Source organism: Morone saxatilis, unplaced genomic scaffold (genome assembly GCF_004916995.1).
Source record: "Morone saxatilis isolate NCDOM2014 unplaced genomic scaffold, NCSU_SB_2.0 Contig17, whole genome shotgun sequence".
In the NCBI taxonomy this organism is placed as follows: Eukaryota; Metazoa; Chordata; class Actinopteri; family Moronidae; genus Morone; species Morone saxatilis.
The window spans coordinates 19,515,143-19,526,634 of NW_023339729.1; the positions used below are offsets into that span (position 1 = coordinate 19,515,143).

General features: G+C 38.7%; 1 protein-coding gene across 1 annotated transcript in view; it reads left to right on the plus strand.

The window, feature by feature from the left end:
• Window positions 1-11,492, plus strand: part of herc3 (HECT and RLD domain containing E3 ubiquitin protein ligase 3) — a 24,379-nt gene that overhangs the window by 609 nt on the left and 12,278 nt on the right. Inside the window, exons 2-12 of the mRNA XM_035659762.1 lie at window positions 1,747-2,091; window positions 3,854-4,013; window positions 4,422-4,498; window positions 5,313-5,534; window positions 5,778-5,869; window positions 6,243-6,373; window positions 6,542-6,693; window positions 7,383-7,456; window positions 8,256-8,380; window positions 8,591-8,650; window positions 8,766-8,820. Of these exons, the coding sequence (XP_035515655.1) occupies window positions 1,869-2,091; window positions 3,854-4,013; window positions 4,422-4,498; window positions 5,313-5,534; window positions 5,778-5,869; window positions 6,243-6,373; window positions 6,542-6,693; window positions 7,383-7,456; window positions 8,256-8,380; window positions 8,591-8,650; window positions 8,766-8,820 (1,371 nt within the window). The 5' untranslated portion in view covers window positions 1,747-1,868. The remainder of the gene's footprint in view (window positions 1-1,746; window positions 2,092-3,853; window positions 4,014-4,421; window positions 4,499-5,312; window positions 5,535-5,777; window positions 5,870-6,242; window positions 6,374-6,541; window positions 6,694-7,382; window positions 7,457-8,255; window positions 8,381-8,590; window positions 8,651-8,765; window positions 8,821-11,492) is intronic.

Genomic DNA, 11,492 nt, shown 5'->3' on the forward strand with positions numbered 1-11,492 from the left:
TCCCACGTGTCCTGGAAAACCTGGAAAACCTGGAAAAGCCAAAGAGACCAGTTTTCCCATTCATGGAAACACCTGGAAATGAATTATCCTGGAAATAATCGATGTTGTCTTGTTTTTGTTGCATTTTCAGCTCCTCACTCAGATCACTTGTGTAAACCTAGGTGTGTATTTTGTTTGAGACTTCACTGTTGGGATAAACTGTATTTATCAGGGTTTAACAGATGCAAAGGGAATCAACTCTTTGATAAATACATGTGCAATGAACACTTTAACTTTCTAGAGGGTGTATTGTCTGTGAAATAAAATAAATTCTACCCGATTTGAACTGTTATTTATGGGCTGTGGACAAATTAATGTTGTAAACTTCCCCAAACTGCAGCTCATATGACCGTTCGTAAGCAAGTCATGTCCTGTACTGTCAAAGAAAACCTACTGGAAAGGGATTTGATTAATACAGTGCAAACCCTGTCAGGGCCATGTGCTTACTGTGGTCTAACAGTTAATGTTCAATATTTTCTTCCACTCTCTCGGTATACACCCACTTGTCAGGTTAGTAGGTACACTCAGCTAAAAATAATGCAGTCTTATACAGCAGCCTACCTTCCCTCGTGAAGGTTACAGTGTTCAGTTTTCGCCAAAACCGTAGATTAACTTGAGAGAGACCTTGATTCATTTTAGAGGGTGTAGATTGTTGTGCTGTTGAGCTGTATTCAGGTTCACACTTGGTTGTGTTGCATTATACCGCTGCTACTGCTTACAGGGGCAACGGTTAGTCAATTAGTTGTCAACTATTAAATCATTTAACTATTTTGATAATAGATTACTTGTTTTGAGTCATTTTAAAGTAAAAATTGTTAATATCTTATGAATTCAGCTTATCACATGTGGCATTTAGGAAACAGGCATCAACATTTTTTAACATTTTCTGGACCAGACAGCTAATCAGTTAATCGAGAAAAGGACTGACAGTGAAAATAATTGTTAGTTGCAGCCCAGCTACTACTAATGATCATTAAGTTTTGTAGCATTTTTTTGAAAAAACTCTGGGCTTACAAAGTGCTTTACAAAGCTCAAACACAAAATAATAAGAACAATCCAGTTAACATAAAACATAAAATATATATAACACCATATAAGAAAAAGTATTTATGAAACGCCAAATATTAAGATGTGTATCAAATACAATAAAATGCCCATCACAGTTTCCCAGAGCTCAAGTTAACGTTGTCAAGTGGATTGTTTGGTCTGACTAGGTCTAAAACTGAAATATATTCACTTTAATTTTGTAGAGGACTAAAAAAAACATAATCAACTAATAGTTTCACGTCCAGTAATAACATTCATAAAGGTATTGGGGTCAGGTGTCGCGCCGTGGTTGTCCTTGATATGAATTTGTTTGGTGGCTGGTTGCATGCCGCTGTTACCTGTCCTGTGTTCTGTATCCATTAGTTTATTATTACCCTTGGCTAACTCAGTCAGCAACATGCATGTATTGCCTGTGGATTGGATCGCTTGGAGCTGTTTAAGCTGGGATTACACTGACAGGGTTTATTTAAACACACTGCCTGTTCCTCTGTCGTACGGATTACATCATTCTCACACACAGCCACGCCCACCTCTAAACCCATCTTTACTTTATTCTTCAAAACATCAGGGATTCACACATGGAGCGCGGTAATTGGTATGTGCTCCCGATGAAAGAAGATGGCATAATTACTCTGTTTTTTTTTTTTTTGTGTCTTTCAGGGTTGGAAGTTACATGAAGAGGAGAAAGCGGGGTTACTCTCAAGCCTGAACGTTTTTTCCATCTTCCTCCATCTGGCCGTCGCTATCTCAGATCGGTGCTCATTCCCTCTCTCTTCGACAACATGCTCTGTTGGGGGAACGCAAAGGACGGACAGCTGGGCATCGGTGCGGAGAGGAACCCTATGTTTGAGCCAAGGAACTGTCATGTGTTCAGCGGCAGGGGACTGAAAGAGGTCGCCTGCGGAGGGCAACACTCAATGTTCCTGCTGCATGATGGTAGTGTGTACACGTGTGGATCTAACTGCTGCGGACAGCTGGGCCACGACAAACCGGGGACTCCCCCAGGTAAACGTCCAACTGAGAGGCTGACTTTTGGTTAGTCAGTACAATTTGTTTCCCCACCACTTTCAGTAGGTGTGTGTGTGTGTGTAAACAATGTGTGTGGACATAATATGGTGAGATTACAAAGGCTGTTGGTATTGGTACTGCTTGGTGTGATGGCAGAAATTCTTCGCTGGTATTGAGCAGTGTATTCAGTCTGTGCACCACTTTGGTCCAGATTAAAATGTCTTGACAACTAGTGGATGAATCTCTCTGAACAAACATTCATGGACCACAGTGGATTGATTCTAGTACATTGACTCTTTGGTGGATTTTTATGAAATTTAATACGGATATTCAAGGTCCCAAAAAAATGCTAAATACGAATTAATTTGGTTTTCCTCAGACTTTTCCTCTAGTTCACTACTAATTTAGTGAAATATTTTAACATCCACAAGATGGATTGGCACAACATTTTCATTCATAGTGTCCAGACAATGTCGTCATTTATTTTGCGATCTTTTGCGAGTTTTCCTCTAGCACAAAAAACGTGTGATTGATTGTCGTGAAATTTGGTCCCTGATGTTCCTGGTTCCCAGAGGATAGTTATAACAGTGATCCTATGACCTTTTATCAAGCGCCATCATCAGGTCATTTCATTTTGTCCGGTACTTTGCTTAATGACCAATTACCTACAAAACTAAAAGCATTCCCCTCACCCTCAGCTGTGCTTTGTATGTAGTGCTAATTAGCAAATGGACTTCCTGTCTTGTTCCTTGGTGTTAATTTATATAAAAAAAAACATTAATCTAAAAGAGATATTACGTAGCAGTCGCAGCTGGACTTGCTGTGGTAGTATTACACCCACGTGAGACCATCTCATGTTGCCGTGGATCCATTGTCTTTGGGTAAACCTGAAGAAGCTTTCTGAAACCTTGTGCAGGTCTTAACAAGTTCAGTTGCTCTTGTTTTACAGCTGCTAGATATCACCAGACCTGGACGACAAAGCATAAGCAAAAATGTGGCTTCTTTTTTTTTTTTACATTTTATGGATTTTATTTAGTTGTATTATGCATAAAATGTATTTAACAGTATCAGTAAATATACATTATTTTAAAGTGCCTCCATTTGTGATTGCGTTCTATTGGTTATGTTGCACTACTAACCACACATATCCATTACTAATGGGTTGTGAAGTGATTGCAGACAGTGGTGGGTGGAAGTTTGTATTGTATGTTACTTGGTATAGGCATGTGGGTGAAGCTATAACAACAGTGAATAGAATAGAAGACTTGCTGCACCTTGAGCAGACAAGTAGACCTATTCAACATCCAACAGAAGGTTCTTGCATACCTAGAAATCCTCAGCAGCAGATCTAGATTATTCAACAGGTATGTTTTGTCACTTGAGTCATTTTAATAGATAATAATAGATATTAGATTTTTAGTTTAGTTTTATACGTTTGTAGCTAATGCATCTCAGGTGTTATTCTGTTACATACAATACATACCTAATACCATACAAAACATTAGATAAAATACCCACTCTAAAAGCCTCACATGGGATGGGTCTCTTAGGGCATAATGAATTCCAGGCTAGGGCGTACCAGATGAGATGGTAGCTTGAAAATGAAAGAGCAGTGAAGTAAATGGACCATGTTGCCTTTTGTAAAAGGAGTATTTACAGCACCTGCAATCTAAAGTCAAGGCTGTACATACTGTGATGTATATTTTTTTTTTTGTCATGAAGCTGCTGACATCTGACAAGCTCTTCCTCCTCTCCGCAGAGCTGGTGGGAGCTCTGGATACTCAGAAGATAACAATGGTGTCGTGCGGTCGGGCCCATTCTATGGCGGTGAATGAGCAGGGTCAGGTGTTTGCCTGGGGAGCCGGTGAAGGCGGACAGCTCGGCCTGGGCTCTGCGGAGGCGGCTATTCGAATCCCAAGGTGACTGAGTTGCACACTTTAGAGAAATTCAAGCTTTTAGCCTGACAGGAGAAAAAAAACTACAATTGACTTTGAAGAGATTGGAGGTTGGCATGTGAGCATTAAAGACACGACAAGGTTCAACTTGAAGTTACCCATGCATCCAAAAAAATAATAATGCTACAAACTACAAACTTTTGTGAATGAAACATAGTTTGTTAGGGGCTGGTCTTGCGGTTGAGCTCAGATTTCTTTAATATGAGTTAGATATTTTCACAAAAATAAAAACTGACTAATCACCCTTAGACAATCTCATGATTTTATGCTATAAAATGTCATGTGATGTTGTTGTGCAACAGTAACATCACTGAGAAATCTTTAGAATTTTTTTTCCCCTGACAAACAAATGTTTTCCTTTGCTTTGCCTAGGTTGGTCAAAAGGCTGTGTGACCACCGGATCTCTCAAGTCATGTGTGGGAATCAGCACTGCATTGCACTTTCTAGAGGTACAAAAGACACAGTTTCTTCATCTTGTATCTGTGTAATTAGTAGTCGACCAATATGGGGTTTTTCATTGGCCGATAGTTAGAGAGTAGGGTGACCAATAGCCGATATATAATGCCGATATCAAAACTAAGATATGTCTATATATTTTCATTATTCTGTTCACATTACAGTCTTATAAACTTAGTTATCTTAGCCAGTAACATGTTATTGTAGATTGTTTTTATTTTATTAATTCATCAAATATAAAAATACATTGTTATGTTGCAGATTTCAGAATGTGACTGGTACTGAGGGAGAGCGGGGTATGTCAGATGAGACATCATTCAACTGTATTATTCTATACATTATGACATAATATATATATTTAACACTAGCCAGTGAAGGTTTTAGATTAGATTCGCTGTCATTTAGGAGAAACATGTCAACATTTAGAAAAGACGATGGAGACTGAGGGAATTTAGTAGTTATAGCGCAGGGATCCAAACTAACTTTTTCACCACCTTTCCAACACTCACATGGGGAGAGCTAACATCGATAACATCAGACGTTTTTTGTTGTTTGCTGATTATCTCAAAATTATCTAAAAAAACAGGATGTTGCAGATTCATGTTATACATGGTTATATGTGTTAGATTTAGTGGTCACAGTGTGGTCACAGTTATGTTAAAAATCTTGGCTATACTTTTGTTACGCCCATAACCGAATGATCATCAGAATGAGGGGTCACAGATCCAGATAGTAACAAATGTATATTTTTCTGCACTGGTTGTAACTGCAGATGTACATTTTGCTTCTCTGTCCTTTCCCTCTCAGATGGCCAGCTGTTCACGTGGGGCCAGAACACCAGTGGTCAGCTAGGTCTAGGGAAAGGAGAGCCCAGCAAGCTGTTCCCTCATCCCCTCAAGTCTCTGGCAGGAATTCCTTTGGCAAAAATTACCGCCGGGGGAGATCACAGCTTTGCTCTCTCCTTGTCTGGAGCTGTATTTGGTTGGGGCAAGAACAAAGCTGGGCAACTGGGTCTCAATGATAAACAAGGTAGAAATCATCTGTGGTACTTGGTCCAATGTTTGCCTGCTTTAGCACTGCACAGGAAGTGTTTCTTTAGTTTTGTTTCTAGTATTGTACTGGCAGTCACTGATTCACTGCCTCTACAATACTAGATTCAAGTGCAGTAGTTGCCATGTTCCCTTAAGTCTAACCACTAGTTTGCAAATTATTTTCTAAACTACTAGCAGTGAAGAACAGTGTGACCTTGCTTGTTTATGTTCCCATCCTCAGATCGCGCTGTCCCGTGCCACATCAAATTTCTGAGGTCTCAAAAAGTTGTTCACATCAGCTGTGGAGATGAACACACGGCAGCCCTCACAAAGGTATCAATATTGATAAACCCCAACATGTGCTTTTTAGTCAAAATGTTCACGTAATTTAAGCATATCTTGTTGCCACCAAATGTTAAATAGTCTTTTTAGCTGCTGCTCGGTCACCTGCCAGATAGAGCAGTTTTGAGAGTATGTTGCATGTGAATATATCAATCAAGATGACCTTTATTGCATAGATGAGATCTAATTCTAATTCCATCCAGACTGCCTAACCCTCATTAATCTTCATCCACCTTGACCTCACACATGGGTTTTAGGTGTTCTGGAGAAAAATAATATTTTAGTTTGAATAACTGCATTACTAAGATAAGAATCTGTCTCCAACAATAATAAAATAACTAATACTGGATTGTCTTTCTGGCAGGATGGCGGCTTGTTTACATTTGGTGATGGCTCATGGGGTCAGCTGGGTCATGGCTCAAACAATAATGAACTTTTACCCAGACGAGTGCTGGAGCTCATGGGCACTGAGGTGTCCCAGATAACCTGTGGCAGGTAATTGTTGTTGCTGTAATGATTGTTTCTGTTGTATTGTTCTGCGATAACTAACTAACTCATTGAATTGGCGTAACTTCGACTGTGGACGTCTGACTAATAATCTCAATGTATAGAAGCTAGTTCTGTCCCTCTGCTTCCTAAACCTACTGCTTTTTCTTTCATCAGGCACCACACGTTGGCATTTGTGCCCTCCACTGGTGTGGTGTATGCGTTTGGATGTAACGGCCATGGCCAGCTGGGCACAGGAATACTGGGGGATTCCAGAAGTCCATTACCTGTCAAGGCCAGTTTCCTGACTGGAAATTTCCACAGAACAGGTATGCAGAAGACTTTTTTGGGATGCCTGGCTACTACTTATAACATTTTCCATTTTTTTGTACTAGTATGTGTGTAGATGTGTTTTCCCTAAAGGAAAAGCAAAAGGATCATGATGAAAGATATTGTGTATTGTATTGTATTGTATGTATTTGATTTATTATTTGCAACATGAAAGATAAGCTAAGTAGGTGAATGCATTGTGAATGCAAATGCATTGCCACTTTACATTCATCCATGCAGCTTTCACTCAGATGGAAAGAGAAATGTCCAGTTAGTGATGGATGAGCTTCAAGTACTTAACTGTCATGCTGAGTGTGGCAATGTTGATGCACAAGGGTATAACTGCGGCTGAAATACTTGCTCAAAAAACTGCATTGAAAGCCGCACGGAAAGCAACTACACCAACAACAAAACTGTCCCATAAAATCCACCGTAGTTTGTGTTATTGGAAATATCAGATTTCAGCTTGTGATGTGAAAGTTTTTGCTGGTAATATAATCTAGTGGGTAAATTTTAAGCTGGGAAATTTATAATATTGACTTAATATTTGATGCATCCACGGTATATTATCCTTTATTACTATGTATCAGCAGTAAAATTCACAGTATGATGAAAAAGCTAGACATTGTATACCTGTTATAAGATATCGTCCAGCTAACATGTTGTTTCTCTTTCCCTTCTTTATTAGAATCAAAACAATATGCAGTGACCAAAATCATCTGTGGAGGAGACCATAGTTTCTTATTGTACACTAATGAACAGGTATGTGATTAAGATTTTAGTAAGCCTTTCTCTAAAGCTTGTTGCCTGAATTATTATTATTATTGTTTTATTTTCATCTGTTGACAATAGATCCATCTATAATCTTTGCATTTTCTGACAGTTATCCTATTGTTTGCTGTCACTCCCCTCAGTGTTTGCAGTTTCACAGAATTCAAAGCACAATTATGACATGCATAATGTTTGCAGCATTATTTGCAGTTTAACTTACGTTTGGGATTTCCCTGCACACATACTGTATCACTTAAATTATTCATTCCATTAAATATATTTATTCCCTATTCTCTAACCATAACACCTGCACTAACCCCTCATCCCTCAATTACAACACAAAAAATACTGATCAAAGCTATTTCAAAATATGCAGCTTAAATAGAAATATGTACTACCCAGATAATTTTTGTTGTTGTTGCTTTCCATTTAATCAGTTCCAGTGTTTTACCATAGGGGGGCATTAATGTCTAAGCTTTTAACAGCTCTTATATTGGAGCTATACTGTATGTGGAGCGATCGTCTGCTACAAATATCCTCCAAACTGTCAGGAATGTGAACTGATGAAGACATAACACACATTCAGCCTCCACAGCAAAAATATTTAGACCTCAGGCGTGGCCCATTTATTTTATCTTCATGGAGGAAAGAGACACAGCCCAGACTGAAGCCCAAATGTCTTTGTGCTGACCTGACACACACACACACACTGGAAGTACCAGTACAAACAATTTCTAAATGTTTGTGACAGCGCTGTTAATGTTTTGTCTGTTTATGTTTCTCTCTGCAGAGTTATGTCCCCCCCGAAGACTTCAGAGTGATTAATATCAGTAAATCAATCTCCCCAATCAATTATGAAAGATTAAACTCATGGAGGCAAAAGCTGATGTACAGCACGGACTCTAGTGTCACAAAGTAAGTCAAATAATAAAAGTTATTATTTGAAATGTTTTAGATTGTACTGTTCATTCTCTTGTAACTGTCTAGTATAAATGGTGATTTTACTCGCCAATATTTTCACACATAAGACTTATTTTAATTACGAATCTATACTTTTCTTTTCTTACTTTTTTTTTTGTTGAAATTTTTTCACCATAAAGCTCCATTTTATGTTTTCATGCACAGTGACATCATAATTCAACTCTCCTCTACGGCCTGTTGGAACGCCAGCTTCTTGGACCAAAGGTACATAAACACCGTGTTGGCATGTATTACTACAAAAGGTTTCAGCGGTGGAAAGCAAATAAGCACTCAACTCCTGTACACTGGTACCTAGTCTGTCACCATGTGTTCTGCCAAGAATAGCAGAGCACATGCACAAGATCTTTGGACTTGGCCCAGGCAGGTTACAGATGGTACAAACTGCACTCAGGCTTGACATCAAACCCCCACTGAACCTCTCCTCCACACAGCAAGTCACTACAATATCAAACTGGTGCAAGTGAGGAAAAATCTAATTGCACTTCCAGATTAATGACAAAGAATTTCATTACAGTTATTCACATTTCATCATACAGTAACTGGTTTGCATGTACACCCAAATAAAATAAAATAAAATAGAAATACATGTTTGGGCAACCAAAAAACATGTGTCTGAATGCACAGACTAATGTAAGCAAGAGTCCTAGGAACTGAATCAGCATGGACCTCACTTTCTTGTCACCTACTATCATGGTATGTCGTCTTATCCAACAAAACCTGCTTCAGGGCTGGGAAAGATGCTATCTGTCTGGTCACTGATATTTATGAAACTCCCTATTTTTCGACCATGCAGTCTGTGTGTAGGTGAGATGGCTTTAGAAGTACAGACTCGGTAGCAGATACTTATCGTGTCCAGGAATGAATGGTGGAGGCCATCAGGGTGTAAACAGACACAACATGAAGTACTTAATACTGTCTGCAGAAACTACTCAAACTCACCAGGAATTAGTAGTTAAACCAACTATCAACCAGTTTTCATTAAACCAGTGCTGTACTTAGGTTTGAGGTCGTTTATGATGCTACTTTATACTTCTCCACTTCATTTCTGAGGACAATATTGTATTATTTTACTCCATTCTATTTATTTGACAGTTTGGTGGCATATAGCGGTGAGGATGCAGATTGCAACTAACTGAGCATTGCCGGCGTCTGTATTTGAGCGACGCTGGGAGTGAAAAATGGGCTGTGAGAAGTTTTGTAGGAGAAACTATCGGTGCAGCTATAAAAACTGTCAGTGTTTGGTTTGGTCCCTTCTGGGCTTACTGTAGAAAGCATGGCAGTTTTCAAGCATAATTGAACTCCGATGGAAGTGACCCGCAGGTCTGTAGACAAAAGTGGTTGTCTATAATTGTAAACAAATATCAGATTAATGTCCTGTGTTTAATCAAGGTGGATCACAAGATGAAACAAACCTAAAATTGAAATATTGGATAGTTAAATTTCTGTAATAGATCCTCCTAGATTATGTTTACACACTGGACTTTTTAAAGAAGTTGTATACTACACATATAAGAAAACAAAATTTAAGGTAAACATCAAAGACCTTGCCCCTTGACCAATAGCTGTGAAAACAAAAAACACCTTCAATAGATAGATGTTCATAGCCTTGGTCTTTATATTATATACTTGGATAATTTAAAGGACCCCCCACAGTGCTTTTACATTACAGCTAACAATTTTAGCAAAACCACTGTTATGTTTTTTTATGACTTGTACGTATCTGCATCAGTGTGTTTTTTGTTTTTGGCAAACATGTCTCCAAAAAGATAAAACTGATATTTGTGTTATGACTCAATAAAACGCTGTGCTCATAAAGAATAGTGAAGGGCTTACAGCTGTTAAATATTGCTGTCCTTCCATGGCTGCTTTGTACAGTCATGTTTTTATCCAGGTCACTCCTTCTCTTCCCAGGTTGGAATTGAGGAGATCTGCGTAGGATTACTTAATATCATTTAGGTTGTGTTTCTGTGTGTGTTTTTATGCATCGTGAGGTGTTGAGGAATCACAATCTACCATTGCAAAGTGAACTTGGGCTCACAGCTGATCCGCACTGACCGGGGTCAGAATAGACTTGTTTAATCCAGTGACTGTTTTACTTTTTGTAAGAGCTTTCCAACAAAGTCCCCTGAATCTGATCTCTGACCAATATTTATATCTGTGTGTGATCGCAGTGACACACCGTAGGTATTCGACAGCATACAATCCCTATGTTATCTTTGCTTTGCCAGCGATGCATACCCATCCTTCAAAAACCAACCCAAAGATTCCCAGGTCCATCAAAGATTCTCAACTCTGTCAGAATGCTGTTTTGAGACGCTTCAGCCAGACCGGCCTGTCTACTGGACTTGCTGGAGCAGTGTATTGCCATCGAATAGTGTATTTAAAGAAATGTATGTGTTACGTGGTTATAATAACCATTGTTATTTTATTTATCCTTTAAACCCGTTTCAAGGTTTTGGACAGAGCGACATCAACACGTAAGTGTATACCCCTAGGTTGTATAATGCCTCCTACTTTTCTCACTTTTTGTTTATGGCTGACTTCAAGTTGAGAAGATATCTACTAAAATACAGAAAGGTAGACGTTTTGTGAATGCAGCTTTAATGCCTTCTACGTGTTCCTGTTATAGTTTAGACTAGGTAACTGTTCTAAAGGAGAAATACTTCGCAGTACTTCCTGCTTACAATAAAAAAAATTATAAACAACACTTTACTTAGTCACCTAATTAATGACTGTCTTAAAAACCTCACTAAAAATTTAAATAATTTTAAATGACTGCATGTCTTATGTGATAAGATGTTGCTCGTTTTATCCTCTTAAGGTCATTGTTTTGGTTTTACAGCCTACAGACTTTTGTTTGTTTTAGCTCTTGCAATGTCTTTTCTGTTTTTTTAGAAAAAACAAACAACAGACCACTCAACAGTTAAAGATAAATCCACTAAACGCACCTGCCCAGCATAAGTGACAGACAAAAGTTAGCGACTAGCTGGTGAAACCAAAGTGGAGCATTTACAGCTAAAGAGCAGATATTTCCCTCAGCAGTGAT